The sequence below is a fragment of the Portunus trituberculatus genome, chromosome 6 (assembly GCF_017591435.1).
Source record: "Portunus trituberculatus isolate SZX2019 chromosome 6, ASM1759143v1, whole genome shotgun sequence".
NCBI classification, from domain to species: Eukaryota; Metazoa; Arthropoda; class Malacostraca; order Decapoda; family Portunidae; genus Portunus; species Portunus trituberculatus.
Window position 1 is genome coordinate 8285002 of NC_059260.1, and position 23346 is coordinate 8308347.

Here is a 23346-nt window from a genome sequence, read left to right on the forward strand (position 1 = left end):
ACACAAATAGTATATATAGGAATCTTAACTCCTTCAGTACCATGACGCTTTTCCATATTCATTCTGCTTAATATTTTGACCATTTTATACAGCTTAGAAACTCGTATGGGGATTAGAATAGTGAAGACTGGCCATCAATCTTCTGATTTCCAAAGACCTTTCCTAATGTCAATAAAATGGTCTAATCGTACACAAATCTCAAGGTAAATATGTGTCTTAGTATTGAAAGGGTTAATAAGCTGTCCCTATAGAACTAAAAACGTCCTTAAAAATTCGTGTATAGGTTGAACTAAAGCCTTACATAGTAGTGGCGATGTGGATGGAAGTGTTCCAGAATAGAGCGCATGCAATAAGTGCCCTTTGAAACACAGTTGTGATGAGAGCCCGCAGTTTCAGAATGGTGGCCCCAGGGATGAGGGGACGTAAGGGCTATGCGGGGCGGCCCTTAGCTGCCCATTAGCCCGGCAAACCTCATTACTTTATCGAGATTAACCCTAAGAGCTCATGTCTGCCACGCATCGACTCCCGTGTCTGACCGAGGCTTCACGCTGTGCTGTTTGTTGGTTCTCTTCTCTCTCCTCCCTCAACCCAGCCCAAAAAGAATAACCGTGTTGTCTGTGGCTGTGTTGTTGCTGTTGTTGTTGCTGTTGCTGTTGTTGTCTAATAGTGCTGAGTCCAATGTACTAGAATTATTTATGAAGTGTTATGCACGTCTTGTCCATCATTCCGCGTCTTCATCGTCTGCACTTTTTTCAAAAGGCGGGAAACAAAAGAAATTAAGATATAAGAGTAAGAGACGGAAGAACTGCGTAAGAGAGAGAGAGAGAGAGAGAGAGAGAGAGAGAGAGACTGTGTGTGTGTCTGCGTGTGCGTGCGTATTTTCTGAGTGTAGGAGACCAGTGAGAAGCGTCAATGAACACGGAGAAACAAGTATTCCAACACGAGGGAGAAAATGAGTGTAGCGGATTGGTTAGGTCGGACGAGGTGGGTTGGGTCCGATCTGGTCTGGTGTGATCGGGTTGGGTTGGGTCGGGTTGGGTGGAGTGCGCCGTGACGCCAAGCAGGAATTACAGCCCCCGGGGAGCCATGCGTCTCTTAAGCAGGGCGCAGGTGAGACATGCATCTTGGGCCACGCTCACTGCGATAAATGCAAATTGACTTTAAGTTCAGCAGCGGCTGTTGGTTTTATAGGTGATCGGTCTCTCTCTCTCTCTCTCTCTCTCTCTCTCTCTCTCTCTCTCTCTCTCTCTCTCCTCTCTCTCTCTCTCTCTCTCTCTCTCTCTCTCTCTCTCTCTCTCTCTCTCTCTCTCTCTCTCTCTCTCTCTCTCTCTCTCTCTCTCTCTCTCTCTCTCTCTCTCTCTCTCTCTCTCTCTCTCTCTCTCTCTCTCTCTCTCTCTCTCTCTCTCTCTCTCTCTCTCTCTCTCTCTCTCTCTCTCTCTCTCTCTCTCTCTCTCTCTCTCTCTCTCTCTCTCTCTCTCTCTCTCTCTCTCTCTTTGTGTGTGTGCTGTACAATAGGTCTTCATTAGTGTTCAGTAATTTAACCTGAAAAAAAAGTGTTACCGTGCCGACCGACGCCCCGCCACACCCTCGTTAGCAGTGATGAGGCAATTTATAAAAATTAAACGTGTAGTCACATATTGTCAGACAGGCCACGGCCACGCTGTGCTGTGCTGTGTGAGGGGCGGCGCGGCGCAGGGAGTTTAAACTGCACTGCACTAATGTGTGTTCAGCGCGAAGCCGCGGCTGCCACCGGTGTACCCTGCAATGAGGACCCGCTCACTGGGAAATGTTTGGATGATTTAGATATGGTGCCGCAACACTGAGGAGGAGCACTTCAGAAAGGAAAATAAATGTTCCCTTTCGCAATTAGAATGTTACGTCAGGCTGGAATTCCCCGTGTGTGTGTGTGTGTGTGTGTGTGTGTGTGTGTGTGTGTGTGTTTGTAAGCAAATAAATAAGTAAGAAAGTCAAGTTTATTGCCTTTTTTATATACAAGTGTACAGAGAGAAACATTCTGAATATTGGCACGACTTGTCGAGTCAAGACTTTCTGACATATATTTGTATTCTACGTTGTTTCCATTTGTTTGAAAGGCGCTAGGAACACGAGTACAATGTATAGTGGAAAGAGTACAAAGCTGCGAATAACACTAACTATTACATATTATGTACTATTACATAATTAGCCTAACTATTCTGCATTATGATAAAAATATTCCATAATTTTCCTTTTAAACGAAGATGTTTACTGTAAAAAAAGACTTAACATAATTTGGTAAGCTATTTCATAATTGTGGGCCGTGATGAAATATGCTGTGCTTAAACAGAGCAGTGCGGTATTGTGGACATATTATGTTGAGATGGTGGCATGAGTCGAATCTATCATTCTAAAAAGTGGAGTTCCCTGTCCGTTTGTAATGTTCTTAAGGACGAATAGAATTAGGAAACATTTGTGTATATAATAAAAGTTTAAGAGTCTACGTTCTGAAAATATGTTTCCAGTAGAATCAACTTTACCTTTGTAAAATATACATATCATGATTCGATTTTGTGCTGTTTTTAATTCATCAATGAAAGAAGGCCAGGTGAAAGACAATATGGACACACAATGAACTAGATGCGGACAACAAAGTATAATAGATACTGTGTAGAGCTTCGTTGTCAGGTCAGATGTGTGTGTCCGTGTCCGTGTGTGCGTGTGTCCGTGTCCCGCGAGGCGAGCAGTGTAGCATAGACACAATAAGATTAAATCTAAAAAATTGCTTTTTCCGTGTGTCGTCATGGTTGACCCTCGGTGGTCTGCTGTGCTTTCAGTGTACAGAACTATCGCGCAGCAGGAAGTGGTACATCTCTGAGGTGGCGAGGCGCGTCAGGGTAAGCTGGGCCTGCAAAGCACATGGATAAGTGTTCGTGCATGGCAGGCCTCAGAATGCCACTTGCCTGTGCCGTAGGTTGGCCATCAAGTCTGGCACGGGAACTCACTCCTGCCCCTCCACCAGCAGTGATGGTTTAGCTGAGTGACGCATGCCGTCCCAATCCGTTAATGCGGGTGCCTCTCCTGTCGTGCCAGACGTACAGACGCTTCCCTGGCCTGGGCAGTAGTGTTCAGAGGTGACGTCCAGTAGTACATGTGAGGACACCAGTGTAGTGGTCTCGTCTTGCCGTAGCGAATGGCTGGCTGTTGAGGCTTCCCTCCCCGTGGCGATGCTTACCAGTGGATGGTGATGGTGTCCAGGGGGGAGAGGGTCGCGGGAACACTGACATTTAGAAAACACATTAGTTTTGACCAATCGTCATCGTCACTCGAGTGAGAGCTCAGTGTTTGTCGCCCATCATGGGACACGAACCTACAGCCTCGACACTAAGAGTTTCGTACATTTTCGAAAGAGATGACGTGAATATCGCAATTGCTCTGAAAATGTGTTTTCAGCTCCACCACCAGCACGCTCACCAGCCCGGTAGCTACATTATGTTAAAGAGTACAGCCCTTGGGGTCCTATTGATTCCACTCTTGCTTGTGATAGCGCTCTACTCATAGGCTATACTAATTTCATAGAGAGAGAGAGAGAGAGAGAGAGAGAGAGAGAGATCGCATTGGCTGTGCCTGCATCTCTGCATGTTTACTTCCCCGGGCAGCTGTCAGCTGAGCGTCACGGCTCGGTAATCTGAGGAAGAGATGCATGTTATTCGGCAGATGGAGGACAGCGGGGAGCTCTGCCTCTAATTACAGCGCCGAGGTCTTCCTTGTGTCAGAACGAGTCACGGAAATGTTCAGGTAGCGGTTATAATATATTCAAACGTCACGAGGAAACTGCCGCCATTGTCTCAAAGCCCAACGCCCGCACTGCCTCCACGCCCACCGCCCACCGCTGCCTCCACCCCACCGCCCACCGCTACCTTCACGCCCACCGATGCCTTCACGCCCAACACTGCCTCCACGCCCACCACTGCCTCCACGCCCACCGCTACCTCCACGCCCACAGACCACCGCTGCCTCCACGCCCACCACTGCCTCCACGCCCACCGCCCACCGCTGCCTCCACGCCCACCACCCGCCGCTGCCTCCACGCCCACCGCCCACCGCTGCCTCCACGCTCACCGCCCACAGCTGCCTCCACGCCCACAACTGCCTCAACGCCCACGGCCCACCGCTGCCTCCACGCCCACCACTTCTTCCACACCTACAACCAACTGCTGCTTCCGCTACCTCCATGCCCACCACACACCGCAGCCTCCCCGCCCACTACTGCCTCCACGCCCACCGCCCACCGCTGCCTCCACGCCCACCACTTCGTCCGCTGCCCCAACGCTCACTGCTACCTCTGTTGCCCCCACACACACTGCTGTCTCCACGCCCACCGCTGCCTCCACGCCCACCGCCCTCTGCTGCCTCCACACCCACCACTGCCTCCACGCCCATCGCTGCCTCCGCTGCCTCCATGCCCACCACTGCATTCACGCCCACCACTGCCTACACGCAAACCACTGCCTCCACGCCCACCACCGCCTCCACGCCTACCGCCCACCGCTGCCTCCACGCCCACCACTGCCTCCACGCCCACCACTGCCTCCAAGCCCACCGCTTTCTCCACGCCCACCGCTGTCTCCAAGCCCACCTCTGTCTCCACGCCCACCTCTATCTCCACTCCCACCACAGCCTCTACGCCCACCGCCCACCGCTACCTCCGCTGCCTCCACGCCCACCGGGCACAGCCGCCTCCGCTGTCTCCACGCCTACTTCTACCTCCACGCCCACCGCTGGCTCCGCTGTCTCTACGCCCACCACTGCTTACACGTCCTCCACTGCCTCAACGTCCACCACCTCCTCCACATCCACCGCTACCTCCACGCCCACCATTCCCTTCACGCCCACCAATGCCTCCACGCCCACCGCTCACTGCTGCCTCCGTTGCCTCCACGCCCACCGTTGCCTCCACGATCACCACTGCCTCTACGCCCACCACTGCCTCCACGCCCACCACTGCTTCGACGCCCACCACTGCCTCCACGCCCACCGCTCACTGCTGCCTCCGTTGCCTCCACGCCCACCGTTGCTTCCACGCCCACCGTTGCCTCCACGATCACCACTGCCTCCACGATCACCACTGCCTCTACGCCCACAACTGCCTCCACGCCCACCACTGTCTCCACCCATTGCTCCTTCCACGCCCACCGCCCACAGCTGACTGCACTGCCTCCACGACCACCACTGCCTCCACGGCCATCGTTGCTTCCACGCCCTCCGCTGTCTCCACGCCCACCGCCCATCGCTGCCTCCGCTGCTTCTACGCCCACCACTGCCTCCACGCCCAACTCCCACAGCTGCTTCCGCTGCTTCCACGCCCATCGTTGCCTTCACGCCCACCACCCACCACTATCTTCATGCCCACCACTGTCTCCACGCCCACCACCAACCGCTGCCTCCGCTGCCTCCACGCCTACTGCTGCCTCCACGCCCACTGCCCACCGCTGCCTCCGCTGCCTCCACGCCCACCATTGTCTCCACGCCCACCGCTCACTGCTGCTTCCGTTGCCTCTACGCCCACCACTGCCTTCACGCCCACCACTTTCTCCACGCCCATCACTGCCTTCATGCTCATCAGTGCCTCCACGCCCACCACTGCCTTCACGCCCACCATTGCCTCCAAGCCCACCTCATACCTCCACTCCCCCTGCTGTCTCCACAACCCCTTTTGCCTCCAAGCCCACCTCTGCCTCCACGCCCACCGCTGCCTCCACGCCCACCGCTGCCTCCACGCCCACCACTGTCTCCATGCCCACCTCATACTTCCACGCCTCCTGCTGTCTCCACGCCCCCTGTTGTCTCCACACCCACCGCTGTCTCCACGCCCAACACTGCCTACACGCCAGCCTCATACCTCCACACTCCCTGCTGTCTCCACACCCCCCTGCTGTCTCCACGCCCACCGCTGCCTCCATGTCCACCTCATACCTCCACGCCCACCGCTCTCCACATCCACCACTACCACGCCCTATAGTCTGTGAGGTGGAGGCACAATCTTTATGTTGTGGAGGAGAGCATTCGTGAACTCAATGAGAGGATTATTTCTCCATCGTTTGGTAATTATCTGTTTGGATTAAGTTATTTATTTACTTATTCTTTTACATTATTTTTCCTACTCATCAAAAGTGAGAAAGTTGAGGGAAGGTGTTAAAGTTGAATAGTTTTATAACAATGAGCTTTTTTTGCTGTAAAATAGGAACAATTATTAATGTACTATCGAGAGGAAAAGAGACGTTGTTATTTTGACATTACTATCATTTTCAAAGTTACAAAAAGGCCGTCATTATTATTAGCCACAGGATAGAGTTTTCTTTTCATCTTATTTTTTTTCAAACATGAGCTTGAGTTCGGTGACACAATTACCTGTTTTCCGACATTTAACGCGGCGGCGGACGAATCTGGCGCCACTCATCCCTCCGCTAACTGACTATCTGGCTGGCTGGCTGGCTGACTAACTTGTTTACTGGCTGGATAACTCACTAACTGACTTGAATGCTGACTAGCTGGCTGGCTGGCTGGCTGGCTGACTGGCTAACAGACTGACTAACATGTTTGCTGGCTGGTTATCTGACTGACTGACTTGATTGCTGGCTGGCTGGCGGGTTGGCTGGCTGGCTGGCTGGCTGGCGGGTTGGCTGGCCGACTTGCTTGCTGGCTGGAGGGTAGGCTGGTTGGCTGGTGGACACTGTTAGTCAGACAAAAGTGTAAGCGTAGGGCTGTTCCATTTATCCCGGCGTCCAAAGTGAGTGATTTGTCTATTTCATTACAACACGCGCGCAGCAGCAGCAGCAGCAGCAGCGCCACGTGAATGCAATCTATCGTTAATTCCATTCAATTAGCGTCGCTCAATGTGTCTGATTACCACCACGTGTGTGTCGGGTTTCAGTGAGTGATGAATTTTTATCGCATTGCAACGCACCGCCTCGTCTCACACGGCCTCGATGCTCCACTTCTTGAAGCGTTGCGACCTTGGTAACAGTCTTTTACTCTTGTTCCTTGTACAGATGCAACATCTAATCCCTTCTAACAAAAACCACTAAATCACATCTTTTCCGACGAACATTCTCTCTCTCTCTCTCTCTCTCTCTCTCTCTCTCTCTCTCTCTCTCTCTCTCTCTCTCTCTCTCTCTCTCTCTCTCTCTCTCTCTCTCTCTCTCTCTCTCTCTCTCTCTCTCTCTCTCTCTCTCTCTCTCTCTCTCTCTCTCTCTCTCTCTCTCTCTCTCTCTCATTGAGTTCTAATTTTTTTTTTCTGATAAAATTGTTCTTTCTGGCAAACAATAGTTATCACACTGCCATCCTCTAATTTTCTGCAGTGAATCCTTTGTGATAAAGACTTCTTGTTTCGCATTGTCTCTGGTAAACCTCTTGCAGATTCCTCAAAGTCCTCCATGATCTTTTTTTTTTTTTTTTTCATTTATTCCTATATTCGTTACCCAGAGTTCCATCCTGCCTGAAAAAGTGATAACCTTTTCCGATTAATTATTAGAAGCAGCAGCAGTAATAGTAATAGTAATAGTGGTAGTAATAGTAATAGTGGTAGTGGTGGTGGTGGTGGTGGTGGTGGTAGTGGGCATTTAATTGCTTTATTTCTAATCAACCTTGTTTATAAAGGTCTGATAACTCCTCAATAGCCTTTTTCTCTGATAAAATACCACCACCCACCACCACCACCACCACCACCACCACCACCACCACCACCACCACCACCACCACTACTACTACTACTACTACTACTACTACTATTACTACTGTTACTACTATTACTACTGTTACTACTGTTACTACTATTACTACTGTTACTACTATTACTACTGTTACTACCATTACTACTGTTGCTACGATTACTAATGTTACTACTATTACTACTGTTACTCCTATTACTACTACTACTACTACTACTATTACCAATACTACTACCACTACAACTGCAACTACAACAACAACAACAACAACTACTACTACTACTACTACTACTACTACTACTACTACTACTACTACTACTACTACTACTACTACTACTACTACTACTACTACTACTTTCTTCTGCTCCCATTTCGCCACAGCTGATCATCCATCCTCCTTCAACACGCCCAGTCTTTCCTTTAATCCTGACACACACACCTTCACCAAATCACGCTGTCGCTGCAGAACACATTAACGCTTTTGTACGAGTTCTATTGCATGATTTCCTTCTGTTGTGATGAGTTTCGTATTGTATTCTATTAGTGCTTAAGCGGGTGCAGGATTCGGTCCCTTCTTTGGTTCACCTGGGCAACTTCTATTATTTATAAGTTTTTTTTTTTTTTTTTTTCATCTCGTGTTTCCTTGTATCTGATTTCTTCTTTTCAGTTTTCCTTTTTCTTCGTTTTATTTATTTTTTTTTTTTACTTTTTTTCTCTATTTTTTTCTATATTTTCCTTTCTTTTCTTCTTTTCTTCATTTTTTTCTTTTTCTTATTTGTTTCTTCGTTTTCTTTTCGTGTTTTTTCGTTTTTTTATTACTTTTCTTTATCATTTTTATTTTTCTATTTTCCTCTATTTTTCTTTTTCTTTTCGTTTTCTTTTCTTTCTTTTCTTCTTATATTTTCTTTATTATTGTTATTTTCATTATTTTTTCTTTATTTTTCCCTTTATTTTTCTTTTCTCCTCTTTTTCATTTTCAAGTGTTGTTATTTCCATTTTCATTTTTTACCTTTTTTTCTGTTTCTTTTTATTCCTCGTTTTCTTTTTCTTTTATCTTTCGTTGTATCTTCGTTTCATGGTCTTGTTTAGCCCAATCTTTTCTTTCTTTCCGCATCTTTTTTTCTCCATTTTTTTTTTTTTTTTTCATTTCACACTTTTAACAATTCTAATTCAGCTGTTTCTTGTGTAATCATCAAGTCTCAGCACAATGTTCTGAAATACCTGCACCACACTTCCGCTACTCTCACAAGGCTCTAATTAAATTTACCGGGGCTTTTAAGTGTGTTTTTATGCTTCTAGTGACAAATTAACAAGATTTCTACTTTAATTTAGGAGAAATACTCTTAAAGAACCGACTAATCATACCTGTGGACTATGAAAACAGTTGTGGTGAGAGCGGAACATTCTGAATAAGGCTCTCAGTCTCTCACTCCTTTCTCTACACACGTCGCAACCCGGTCCAGCAGTCCAGGCGGTGAGGGGCCCGAGGAGGCAGACGTGATGCGCGTGGCTGGCGAGAGATCAAGGAGGCGGTGAATGCTTACCTACCCCTTCGCCCCGCGTGCCTGTAGCTTATGGGAAATCCGTTGTTTTCACTGCACCTCCTAACCCGGCCTGTCCTTGCCTCTCCAAAGTAAAATGTAGTACCTACTCTAACACACACACACACACACACACACACACACACACACACACACACACACACACACACACATTTTTTGTATAGTGCAAGTACATCCTCTAAATCAAAGTAACGTATCCCAGAAAATCAAGTTAATGTAATGTTAGTGTGGCCACATTATCATTATTTGTGAATCCGTATTTCTATTAAACCTATCATTTGTCACGCAATGAAAAATTAAATTACCCTAATTATTATTTTGGACAAATTGCTTCATTATTCAACAACAACGTGCCGCATAATAAACTTGATTTGATCTGTAAAGCTGCGAATCAATTCCAGGTTCGTTAATTCATAACAATAATAGTAAGTGTTTACATGACAACTTTAATTTATTATTAATTATGAAACTTTGCGCGATGCTCGGCCACTTTTTTTTCCAATCTAGCTTCCCCCAGCCAGCGACAATGACGGTTCTGTATGCAAATAGCTCCATGAATATACAATGGCACATCGCTAAAACGCGACACACTTCCTCGGGCCAGAGGGCAAATAAAAAGCCGGAAATCTATTACAGAGAATCGATCCGTGAGCGCCACGAAAGTTGAGTGTGTGTGTGTGTGTGTGTGTGTGTGTGTGTGTGTGTGTGTGTGTGTGTGTGTGTGTGTGTGTGTGTGTGTGTGTGTGAAGTTTGCGATCAATTGGGTGTGCTTTTGGTTTGGCATTCAGAGTTCATTCAGGTAACGTGTCTTTTTTTCTGCCTGATGATAATTTTCTATACATGCGGTGAATCGGATGCGTCAGTTTGACACACGCAACCTCTCATTCCCCGCCCCGCCTTGCCCCGCCCTGCCTCGCCTCGTGTATCACGCACGTTTCACAGAGACGCACAAGAGCAAGACGTGTTCGCGACGTGGCCTGGTGTGGTCGGCAGTACCACCACTAACCTTTCATCAATGATAGAGGAAGAATACCCATGATACTCGTCATTGCCTGTCTGTTTATCCGGGACATCATTCCGCAGACCTTCCTGGCGTAGGTGCTACTTTAGCGTGAGGTCTACCACACTATAGCGTGAGATCTACCTCCCGTTAGCACTAAAGCGTGAGGTCTACCGCTGCATTATCCCTCCCTCATGGATATCACACATTTCCATACATTATTTTAGCGATAAACACTTAATTTGTACATATCCTAGGAATGACTTAAATAGATAAGGAAGAAAGGTCAAAATTCTCTTCAGAATCACCGTTTTAGCGTCCAACCACGATCGTTCAGTTGCCTGTGTGTGTGTTCCTGCCACTGGATCCACAAAATGTTGCTGGTGGTTCACGGTAAAATGCTGGTACCCCATGGCATCTAGGTTGCTATAAGCAGGCCACTCATCTGAATGAATCACCGAACCACATGCACACTCCCTTTCAATAATATGGATTAGAGTTTTGTGGTCACGCCATTCCACCCAAAAGTACCGACAGTCTGAGCCTTGTTTAAGACCAAAAACCCAAGGCCCATCAATTCTACGCCCATGGTTTCTGTTGTTTTCTTGTTCTGCGTCACTGTCCTCGGAGAGAGGAGCGTTGTCTCCATTCAGCATCCTTCCTCGGTTGTACTTCCGTCGACCAGTAAATCTTACCTCATCAATTTGGATGGGGTTATCTGTTGTTCCTACCATCTTTCCTCGTCGTTGTTGAGAAACTATGGCTGTACACACCTCTCGGCACATGTTGAACCAGTCAGTTACAGTACTGGTAGATTTTCCTGTTAGAGTCGTTACTGTGGACATTGGTATTATCTAATACAAAGAGAAATATTAATTCTGATATTTCACACAGGCTCAGGTTGCAGTGCAATTTGTTCCTCATGTCCGTATAATGGAAAAATCATTTCCTGTACGAACAGTCCGTGTAGTTGACACCCCTTTACAGGGCAACGTAACACAGGCTTGAATTTTCCACCTCTGTTACGCGGGGAGGGTCCCGGAGGGACGCGGGTCACGTGGTAGACCTCAGGCTGCACCTGGGTAGGCCACATATGGCGGTAGACCTCACGCTAAAGTAGCACCCTGGCGTATTTGTGTGTCTTGTGTACTACTAGTAGGTGGCGTCTCGTACTCAAACAATTAGTCTACTGTACCTGTCTTCCCCCTCTCTCCCCCCCTCTCTCTCTCTCTCTCTCTCTCTCTCTCTCTCTCTCTCAATGACCATAGTACCTGGCTGAGACTTAACAAGAGATGCATACCTTGTAATGATACATGATTTAGCCAATTCGTGTGTCTAGTGGGCGCTGTCCAGTCCTGTGCGCGGACGCCGGGAAGGTAGAACTTCCTTCTCTTATCTGATGCTATGTATTAACGGGGAGGGGGAGCCACCACTCTGTGGGACCTGAAATGCTTCGGTATTCATGAGTTGTGATGTCTGCCTCACTTCGCCTAATGCAAGATGTCATTTCTTTTTTTTGTTTGTTTGTTTGTTTGTTTGTTTGTTTTCTCTTGCTCCTTTTCTTTCACAATTACAAATATGAATATTGATACTATTTGTTTCATATTTTAGGTTAGTGTTGTGGCACGTGAGGACGTGAGGTCAAGCAGTGGATGACTTCAGTCTCTGATAGCGGAAGGAAGGATGTGTCTCACCTTGACATTTGGAACAATTCCTCTGAAGGTGAGGACGCTCATACTGGTAGGTAGAGGTGAGGTATATCATACCAACCTTCCCTCCAATATTCCACATTTTACATATTTACTTTTTTTTTCTATTTATTCCCACAATAGTGTGACGAACATACTGGACTAGTGCCATGTCACTGCAGGCACTGTGGCCGACAACCTGTACACAATGAATAATTCATTAATAAAAAGTATAATTCATTGTGTCTATGGCAGAAAAAATTTTTACGTCGTGGCTGGAACAGAAAGAAGCTGTATTTTAATTAAAATACTGCTACTTTCTGTTTAGCCATGACCAAAACAATTCCTGCCAGCTAGACACAAGTGTGCACTTCATTCCACTCACTAACTGAAAACCTGTAGCTTCTAGCAGGGCAGTGAAAGTCAACATACGTCCACCTGGGCTTTGGTCACCACTTATTGTTGGAGTTCAGTTAATGTCGTGTGTGTGTGTGTGTCATATATATATATATATATATATATATATATATATATATATATATATATATATATATATATATATATATATATATATATATATATATATAATATATTAGCTGAGTTTTTGTCCCCTCGCTGCCCTTTATGGGTGTCCCATAGATTAGTTTCTTGTTTCGACATATGAGGCATTGTCAAGATCAGGCAGCACTAAGTGTCTCATAGAAGTATGACATACTATGATCTGATGAGATAGTATTTTTGATGCTGTGGGACTTGATTGCCACTTTAGAATAAGGTATATACATATTTTATTCGATTTTTAAAATAGCCTGGCCAAATGTATGATGTTTTCAAAGACAGTCAATAGGTATAAAAATTTATTATTACAAAGGTGGTGGCAACATACACTATATATTTTTAGTGGGGTCCATGACACACAAGGTAACACACACACACACACACACACACACACACACACACACACACACACACACACTTTCTGAGCTTATTGTCAAGGCACACACAGTCTGTGTTTCCTGAGGGAGGTTGCACAGACACAGATAATATATGTTATGTTACCATTTTGAAACTAACATCTCTAGCCCATCACAACAAAACGTTCCCCTTCTAACAAAACGGCGTGCACGCTTCCCTCCGTCACCAGCGTGCCTCGCCTCGTCTATGTAAATAGTTAACACTCACCCAAGGGATCTGTGGAAGCTAAACACTTCTGTTGGGCTGAGCTGGGTTGACAATTAGTGTTATTAGTGCAGAGCAACAAGTACAGAGGAGTGCAGCAATAAAGGGCAGAGCAGAGCAACACAGAGCAGAGCAGCAAGGACGATAAGGAAGGAGAGTGTAACATAACACTGATCAACACAAGTAAAGACTGTGAAGTGCAGAACAGAGCAGAGCAGAACAGGTGACCTTAGTCTGGCCTGATCTGCAAAGTGACAAAGGTGTTAGTAGTGTTAGAGTGAACAGCGTAACACACACACACACACACACACACACACACACACACACACACACACACACACACACACACACACACACACACACACATAGACTTGTGGGCCTTGTTTTAAAGCATGCTTTACCCTTTGGGCAAACTCAACACTATCTGCCTGTGAGATACACATCTTGATATAATTACAGGGGGAAACACTTGACATAACTAGTACTTGACCTCATTCATTCAGGTGTTTATCTTTAACCACTTCCCACACAGAGCAGCAAGAATAATAATTATTCCCATGCCCCATGCACTCACTGCAAGGCAGCAGCTCATCACCTCCAGGACACAGCTGAGGAAGGATAGTCATAGGATGACTGTGTCCACAGCAGCCTGGGTCACTGGGAATGTGTGCCAGTGTCAGCAAGTGACACTGTGCTGTCACTGCTTCACTCACACAGTCAACCTCACCATTCATTACCAGGCCACAGCTGCCAACTGTCAGTCACATCACCACAACTCCCTCTATACAAGTGAATCAAATTAGTTTAGTGTCCAGTATGTTGCCGTCTTGATGTCTTCAGTCAGACTGTCTGTTAAGGTCAGTTGGTGATCCATTGTAATGTATTACAGTGCCATGACAGAGACAGCCATCCTGTTAATGACTTTGCCTACAAATACATATTTGCAAGCTTAATATTAAGTTGGTCCATCATACTGTCCTCAACAAAATATCAATGTCAGCCACAGACTTGCCGCCTTCCATCACTGGCTTAGGCACTAAGAGGGAGAGTGAGCTGGAAAGGCTTACCATTATCACTATTACTCTTAAGCAGAACACAACAAACCTGACATGGCAAGGGAATGGAATGGGTATGGCATGGGAAGGAATACCAACAATGATGACAGACAACCTCCTATTTTGACAGAAACAGCCTGAATGCCCTGCTGTGATTCTATGAAATATATAAAATAATTACTGAAACTGTTTTCCCTGACTGATTAATAAATATAGGTAAATGCTGCCCATCCTTTGTGAATGACAGCAGTGGAGCGAGGAGCAGACCACAGGCCAGAGTTGAGGGGCAGCTACGTTCTTCACTGCCAATTTCTTCATTCAGGACAACAAAAATGTACAAGTCTGTAGTAGATCCTGCAGGAATACATGCAAATTCATTCAAAAGTATATCCTTACCATACAAGCCTGCTAAAGAAGCTACACAAAGCAGCCTCTAAACTACAAATTACAGAAACAAACCTAGTCTTATTTTAAAAGTAATGCTAAAATATAATCTTAGCAACTTGCAGCAGAAGCAGCCAACAAGCTCCAGCACAGCCAACCCAGCCAACAGAGGACCAGCTCAGTGGACCTCACAGTGTGCAGTGCACCCGCCTAACCACTGCCGCCTAGTGAGGACTCCACCTCTCACACACACGGCAGGTGTCAGGACGGGTACCAAGGCACCGCCATCCTGTGGCACCCTGACACAGCTCATTCCACTCCACAGCACAGGTAAGGAAGTCTGGTATTTTGTCTTGGCCCAAGAGTGCCCCCCAAATCGACCAGACCTCTGCTCTGAGTGGAAGGCACTGAGTCATGGGACAGTGCACGGGGTGGGACTGTGGCATAGGGCAGTGCAGGAGTGTCACAGTGGTGGTAGTGGTGCCAGATGGCTCCTGTGAGGCCACAGTGTTGCTGCCTTAAGGCCATGTAACCACGGGTTGCAGTAACCGTGTGTCACGATCTCAGTAGTAGCGGCCTTGCTGGGTGCTGCGCCAGTAGATCCCTTGGGCGGTGTCCTAGAATCGGTCTTTGGGCAAAGTGGACATCTCGGACTCGTGCAGGAACTGGATCTCCTGAAGGTCCATGAACTTCTCCTGGTCCTTGATGTGGGCATAGTTTGCTGCCAGGCACATCAAGTAGTGCACCTGTGAGGTGATGGACACATTATAAATGGTGAAGGAAACCAGTCATTACCACACCTCCACAACCTTCAACAAGCAAACCAAAGAAAACCACACATGAAAAGACCTTCAATTAGTCCTCCATCATGACAAGCAAAACATTAAACCAAACAGAGGTATTAACGCAAACATTTCATTACAGATAACTCTACAAACAGGAAACATCCACTAAGATGATGAGGTCATCAGGAGTGGGAAATGGAAAGGCGCCATGCTTAACATCTTGGAGTCCAAGGAGAAGAAAGTGTTGTGCAGTTCTGAACAAGAGAGAAGGACTGGAATGTTAGCAGCAGGTGAGGTGAGGGACAAAGGGAAAGAATGTGGAGACCAGCTGGTGAAGATTTGCAACACAACTAATGCAGCCTTGGCTCTGCCCAGTGTTGGGTGAGAAAGGTGACAACTAAGATATTGCACACTGTTCCTGTCATCATCAGCATCATTTTCATTTAACGTCCACATTTTCTCATTTAGGGTGGGGTTGCACGGGAGATGACTATTTTCCACAACTAGCTATCTTGTTCCTATAATGTTATGAAATTAATGTTAAAGAAGAGAATTTGTCAGAGTGAAGAATAAGTCTTTTAGCAAGCATGAGAGAAAGTTTGTGAAGAATACCTGTCAAAGAATAGAGAAGCAAAAGCAATTTTTTTCATATGAAATGAAAGAGATTAGGGGAGAGCTTATTCTGTAATACAAGGCAGGACTTCTGAAATTTGCTGTATACTACACGAAGCAGACAAATTATATATAAAACTCTACTGCGTTGTGGTAATGCAAATAGACTTAATTAAACAAGGAAGTTCACTCACCAGGGAAAGGATGACCAGGAAAGCAGACACTGTGGCCAAGATAAACATGATCTCTGCATTGTTGACATAATCCTTGCAGAAGAGCTTTCGTTTTCCCCCTAAGCACACACGCTTCTCCTCCTCAGGGGTGCCATGGGGGAACAAGAAGCCTGCAGGGTAGAGTTATTCTCTTGGTGAACTTTCTCCAACACCATGTAGTGCCACACCTTATAATGCCAGTTAACAATCCACAGTCCATCCTGTCTGTACCAAAGGGCTTCTCTCATTCTCTACATATAAAAGGCTCATCTTCTCAGTTCAAGTATTTAGTCTCTCTCTCTCTCTCTCTCTCTCTCTCTCTCTCTTCTCTCTTCTCTCTCTCTCTCTCTCTCTCTCCAACAGTATGTTTTGCAAACCCACAGTCACTTTCCACAACCCCTCTCCTTAATAAAACACACACACGCCACCACCGCCACGCTGTCTAGATATATAAGTATGGGGGGTTGGGGGCCATAGGGTTCTCATCTTCAAAATACGGATACCGTATAGAACAGAAAAATGGAGAGAAAGGTGGAGTGGCCAAACATATGGGACCAAAACAAACACTATGTTGTGAAAATCTGAGATTTATCGAAACACCTGTTGGACTGAGGAGACTTGAGTGATGATAATATGGATAAGGACTTTTCTGGATTTGGAGAGGAAAGAGGCAATATGAGGAGGTTGATAAATGTGGAAAGAGAGATAAGATACGTGTCAAGTTTGATGGAAAAACAAGATAAATTAATAAAAGAAAATATGGAACTAAAAGTGAGATTAGAGGAATGTGAGAAAGTAAGGGAAATAAATAATCAAGAGATGAAGGAGGAAATGCAGGAGCTAAAAAAAAAAAAAAAAAAAAAAAAAAAAAAAAGGTATACTATAGGCTACATGTTACAACTACGAAGACTCCTTAAGGAGCCTACAGAAAAAATACAGGATGGGGAAGATAAAGTAGAGAATGGAATGGGTGAAAGCAAACTGGATGAATTACAAAATGCATAGAAACAGGAAAAGGTTAAATTTTCAAGGGTAGTAAGGAGGCATATTCAAGATAAGACAAAAAAACACTGTTATACAAATAATTAAGGAGAAAGATGATCTAGTGAGAGATACAGTGGATAAGAGGAAATGTCTCTTAATTCTTGGGATGAAGGGAAAAAAATCCAAACAACAAGTTCGTGAGAGAGCGTGGAGAAAGAGAATTGGCCAAAACTATTATAAAACAGGTCCAGGACAGCAAACAGGAGTTGGACCAGGAGGTGGAGGAAGTGATTAGATTGGGAAGATTTAGTGAAGGAGGTAAGGGACCAATGAAAGTGAGAATGAGATCGCAGGTGGTGGTGGAAGAAATGACAAGAAAAACAGAATCTAAGGATACATAGATAAAAAGAGATACGAACCTGGAAGAGAGGGAGAAGGAGAAAGTGCTAAGAAACAAAGCTAAGGGAAAAAATGAAAAAAAGATGGATAGAGAAAAAGAATTTCTACTGGAGGGTTCTAGATATGAGACTACAGAAGTGGTATCTACGGAAGAAGGAGGTCATCGAGGAGGCAAAAAATTAAAGTGTGACTTGTACTAATATTGATGTATTGTTATCCAGCATGTTGGAGGTTAGACATTATTTGAAAGAAAAAGACCGGATGAAATGTGCATCGTAGAAACAAAACTAAAAGAGGAGATCCATGTTTGTTTTAAAGAAGAGGGATATAATGCTGGAGAAGAGACAGGAAGGGTAAAGGGGGAGGAGGAGTGCTAGTAATGGTTCATGATAATATATGTGTGGAGGATGTGCAATATGGTGATGGTATGGTGAAAGTAATGGGAGTAACAATCAAAACAGAGGACTTAAAAAAAAGGAAAATCACAATTACATATGTGCTACCTAAGACAAATACATGGGCAACTGAGAAACATAAGATATGCAAAGGGAGGTGATTAAGTGCCTAGATAATATGATAAGAGATGAAAGAAGTAGGAGACTAACTATAAAAGAATAAACTGGAGAGAGATGGAAGTAGTGAACAATGGAGCGAGGAGGTGTTACAGTTGAATAGGGTAAATACATTGGACAAGTGGGTGGAAGAGTCAACAAAGTACAGGGAAGAAGAAGAATCATCGCTGCTTGACCTAGTATTCACAAAGAAGCCAGAGCCCCCTCCCAGCATACAATACCTCAATCCAATGGGAAGAAGTGATCATGTGACATTAGAGATGGAAATGCAGGAGGAAGATAGGGTAAGATACAGAGATGACTACAAAAAAAAGAGATTAAATTATGCAAGAGCAGATTTTGAAAAATTAAGAAAATATTTTGCTGATATATTGAATGGAAGGACAATACAAGGGAAATGTGAAATATTCCTCCAGAAATAACATGGAGTAAAGAAATACATACCTATCTGTAGAGATAAGAACATGCTTGGTACAATACCAGATGTATAGAAGCTAAAAAGGCAAAAAAAAGTTAAAGCTTAGAAGAAACTCAAAAAGCAGAGACATGACAATAACATAGCAGTATAAAGATGCAAGAAATTATTAATATATTAGAGTAAGGAGAGAGGAAGAAAGAAACTTTAAGAAAGATGAGGTGCAAAAGCAAAGATGAAGCTTTTCTACAAATTTATAAATGATAAGATGAAGAATAAGGAAATGGTAGAAAAAAAAATTAAAGGAGGAAAGACATAAAACAGCAAAGGAAATGAGTGAAATAATGAATGAGAGCTTCAAAACTGTGTTCATTCAAGAAGAGGATTTTGCAGAACCAAATAGGACATTGCATTGCCAAGGATTGCAGGAAATCATAGTGCACAAAGAGGATATTAGAAGATTATTAGATAATTTAGATAAAAGAAAAGCAAAGGGGCCAAATGGTGTACCAGACTAGGTGCTAAAACCATGTAAAGAGCTGCTGTTAGATCCAATTTGAGAAATGATAAGTTCATTATATGAAGGGAGAGTACCACTAGAATGGAAGAGAGCCAATGTAATACCGATATTTAAAGGAGGAAAGGCAACTGAGCCAGTAAATTACAGACTGGTGTCACTTACAAGTGTTATGGGGAAGTTGTGTGAAATAGTTATCAAAGAAAAATGGGTTAAACATCTGGAGGAAGAACAAGTTATATCGAACAGATAATTTGGGTTCAGGACAGGACGGTCATGTGTGTCAAACTTATTAAGTTTCTAGTCAAGAGTAATAGAAGGACTGGAAAGCAGAGATGGATAGGTAGACACAGTATACCTGTACATAATAAAAAGGCTTTTGATAAAGTCCCTCATGGAAGACTACTTTGGAAACTAGAGAACATAGGAGGACTGTGAGGAACTTTGTTAGAATGGACAGGGGATTATTATTTGAAGGACAGGGAGATAAGAACTGTGATCAGAGATACATACTCATCTTGGGGTAAAATAACAAGTAGAGTGCCACAAGGGTCAGTGTTAGCTCTCATTATGTTCCAGATATATGTAAATAGCATTCACAGTGGGGTAAACAATGAGGACTGTTCCCTGTTGCAGGAAGATATAAACAAAATTTATGAGCAAGAAGTGGAAATTGGAGTTCAACGCCAAGAAATGTCACGTAATGGAACTAGGAAAGACTAAGAGAAGACTGGTATGGAACTATTTGATGGGAGAGGAACAAATAAAGATTAAAGAGGAAAAAGATCTGGGAGTGATTATACAGGAAAATCTGAACCCAGAAAAACACATACGTAAGATATTTGGATTAGCATATAAAATGTTGATTAATATAATAGTGGTGTTTCAATTCATGGACAAAGATATGATGAAAAAAATTATCACAAGCATGATATGTTCTAAGCTGGAATATGCAGCAATGGTGTGGTCACCAAGCTCTAAAAAAGATACAAGAAGATTAGAATGGATTCAGAAAATAGTTACAAAGATGGTGCCAGAACTAAAGGACCTAACATATGAAGGCTGAAGGAAATGGGACTGCCAACCTTACAAGACAGAAAAGAATGAGACCTAATAACAATGTATGAAATAGTAAATGGCATTGAAAAGATAGACAAGGAAGACCTGGTGCTGTTGACGGAAGAAGCTAGAAGGACAAGAGGACATGTAAAGAAGATTAGAGAATGAGGCAGTGTGTGAAGGATATTGGAAAGTACAGTTTTTCACATAGAATGATGGAAAAGTGGAATGCATTGAGTGATGTTGTTACAGCACATAATGTGCATAACTTTAAAAAAAAATTGGATAAATGGAAACAGGACGCTGAGCCCTGCTTGAGCCCCGTACAATACAACAAAGTAAATTTTCTCTCTCTCTCTCTCTCTCTCTCTCTCTCTCTCTCTCTCTCTCTCTCTCTCTCAACCCACAGCCCCACAGTGTGTCCCCCAAAGTATTTTTACAAACCACAGTCACTCCCTGCAGACAGTGAATATAAAAAACACCTCCACACACACTCTGCCTCTCATCACACACACACACACACACACACACACACACACACACACACACACACACACACACACATGAAATAAAGGATCTTCCCTATGAAGAAAGACTGAAGGAAATGGAAGTACAAACCTGTGAAAGGAGAGACAGGAAAGAGAAGAACTATAATGACAATGTATGTTAGTAAACCATATGGAAAAGATAAATAGACAAGACCAGGTATCACAGATGAAGGATGGAGATAGACAAACAAGTGAACATTCCAAGAAAGTTCAGTCTTCCACATAGAACAGTAAACATCTGGGCTGGGATATAAGAAATGTCCGCTTGAATCAACTCCGAGTAACTCAGTCTGCTGTCGCAGTGCTTGAAGATGGAGAAACAACCTTCTGACACCCCTCGGAGGAGTGAAAACTGGGCAAGGGACGCTGTGCTAATGCTGTCAAGACTCACTGCGGAGAACAAGGCTGTGTTGAAAGGCAACTTTTCTCAAAACGTCCACACTGCAGACAAACACCATGTGTGGGCCAGTGTCACCACTGAGATAAATGCGGCATTCCCACACACAGTGAGGACAAAATAGCAAGTAAAGAAGAAATGGAGAAACATTTCTTCTAAAGCAAGAAGTTGTCTTTCTGACCACAAGAGGATAAGTGGAACTGGTAAGTAATGGCCAGGCCATACAACAATGTGAAATCAATTCTACTTTGGATGTATTGATTTACTCTCATTCTTATTGCCTAAAGCTCCTCAGACAAATAATATTGTTAAGGCTGAGTAATTGTTACATTTTATATGTGGATAAACATGGAATTTAGTTATGAGGTGCAAAATACCATCAATGATATTCTTGTTTAGGTTTGTAAATCAAGCTGCTAAATCAATTTTCAGATTATATATATATATATATATATATATATATATATATATATATATATATATATATATATATATATATATATATATATTAGAGACTCAATACTCAAACTTAATTAGTTTCAAATGGCTGTTCCAGTATTAAAAACTTAACTATTGATACCTCTAAATCAGGTAATTCATTCTCATCTTAGCAAAACCTCCAAGTTTAAAAAAATTTTAATGTATTTTTTTTTTTTTTTTTATATAATTTTGATTTGTACATACCGTAAATGAAGACTGGTGATGGATAAATTAGAAGAGGAGGGAAAGAAGGGTGGTGAAGAGGAGGGAGGTTGTCAGAGGACGAGTTACCATCCATGAAAACAACTTTGTAACTTTTCTCCCGGTGTGATTCCTGTGAATCCACTAGTAGAGTGCTTTGGCTCACTAACACTTGCACTCTCACCAGATTCCTTATTTTCATCACTAATAACCCTCTTTGTTTCTAAATGAAAAACTACCGACAAAATGCAGAAGAATGTTGTTTTTCTCAATACTGCGGCAGGACTAGGGATGTGCACTGGCATCCGGTATACCAGAATACCAGTAATACCGGTAATATGGTATCAGAACGGGACAGTGACGGTTGCGAGAAGGGAGAGGACAGAACTTTGTATACAACCAATTTTTACCATTAATAAACCTTTGGTGTTAATGCAAGTTTATAAATGAAAAACTACGGACAGAATACACAAGAATGTTATTCTGATGACAGCAGCAGCACAACTGGCAGAAGGAGGAGAGGGAGAGGCCAGGAGCCTTTGTTTACAACCACATGTGTGGGTGTTCAACTATCAGGTATTTTTTTCAAGTATTAAATTGAATTTTTGTGTTCGAGTATTGAAAAGTTCAACAATTTAGATGTTCAAGTATTGAGTCTCAAACAAATGAAATGATGAATTAAGAATAAGGATTGGCAGCATCCTCAGGAAGTATAACAAAACTTATTTCTATATTGAGATTAATCTCAGCCTGGGTGTAATATTTCCTTATCTAACCATAATATTGCTCATTTCCAGGTGATGGTCCACCCCCCCCCCTAATTGATCCACTTGATGACACCACATTGTTGGTTGGAGACTTTAAGGAGTGATTCACACTCCATTAATGGGATCTGCCTTGAGAGTCCAGGCAATGACACAGCAAATTACATGGATAACCCGTCTAGGTATGTTAAAATTGAAAGCACCTAACCTAATCAAACAAACTTCTTATGCTTTCTTACCATCCACCTAATCAAACATATTTTTTATGCTTTCTTACCATCTACTACTGTTTCACCTAACATAATCAGGGATGAGGTAAAGTTTGCCTGGAAAATGTGCCATACCCTAAGTTAGTTACAATTTAACAAAACAAACCTAACCTAACCTTTACACATTCTTTATTATTTCATTCAACATCAAACTGTTTAGTAATATTTTTGTGCCATCTTGGTTTGTTGAGATTTAAGGCACCTAACAACCTAGGATGAGACAGACTGCCTGGAAAATGTGCCATAACCTAAGGCAACTAACCTAACCTTAATGTTAGTTAGATTCTTGTGCGAGGATGCTTGGCTAGATCTATGCACTTTGAGTGAAAGGAAGTGAAATGTAAATGGGGAAAGTAATGAACACAGGGGGATTCATTGAAGATAAAGTAAGAAAAGGTTTGCAGATCTTACAAGTGCCATAGGTGTGACAACCTATGGTTGGGTCAATTCAACTTGAATTTTTTTTTATCTATGTGCTTTTATTTCATATTTTTTAATGCAATTGCATAGAGAGATTAATTGATTTCTAATTTATTATTACCCTCTGCTTTCTTTTAG

At 43.7% G+C, this 23346-nt stretch overlaps 1 protein-coding gene and 1 long non-coding RNA gene across 5 annotated transcripts in view; one reads left to right on the forward strand and one right to left on the reverse strand.

Moving 5' to 3' along the window:
- The window catches only part of LOC123517163, a 49605-nt gene that overhangs the window by 26017 nt on the left and 242 nt on the right, over positions 1 to 23346 (forward strand). The window contains exons 3-5 of the long non-coding RNA XR_006678411.1: positions 11880 to 11990; positions 15499 to 15649; positions 22553 to 22701. This is a non-coding gene — a long non-coding RNA (uncharacterized LOC123517163). The remainder of the gene's footprint in view (positions 1 to 11879; positions 11991 to 15498; positions 15650 to 22552; positions 22702 to 23346) is intronic.
- The window catches only part of LOC123517149 (neuronal membrane glycoprotein M6-a-like), a 71290-nt gene continuing 60743 nt past the window's right edge, over positions 12800 to 23346 (reverse strand). For all 4 annotated transcript variants that reach the window (XM_045277117.1, XM_045277110.1, XM_045277127.1 and 1 more), the window contains 2 exons: positions 16166 to 16314; positions 12800 to 15320 (listed from right to left, as the gene is read on the reverse strand). In XM_045277117.1, coding sequence (XP_045133052.1) covers positions 15192 to 15320; positions 16166 to 16314 — 278 coding nt within the window. In that variant the 3' untranslated portion in view covers positions 12800 to 15191. The remainder of the gene's footprint in view (positions 15321 to 16165; positions 16315 to 23346) is intronic.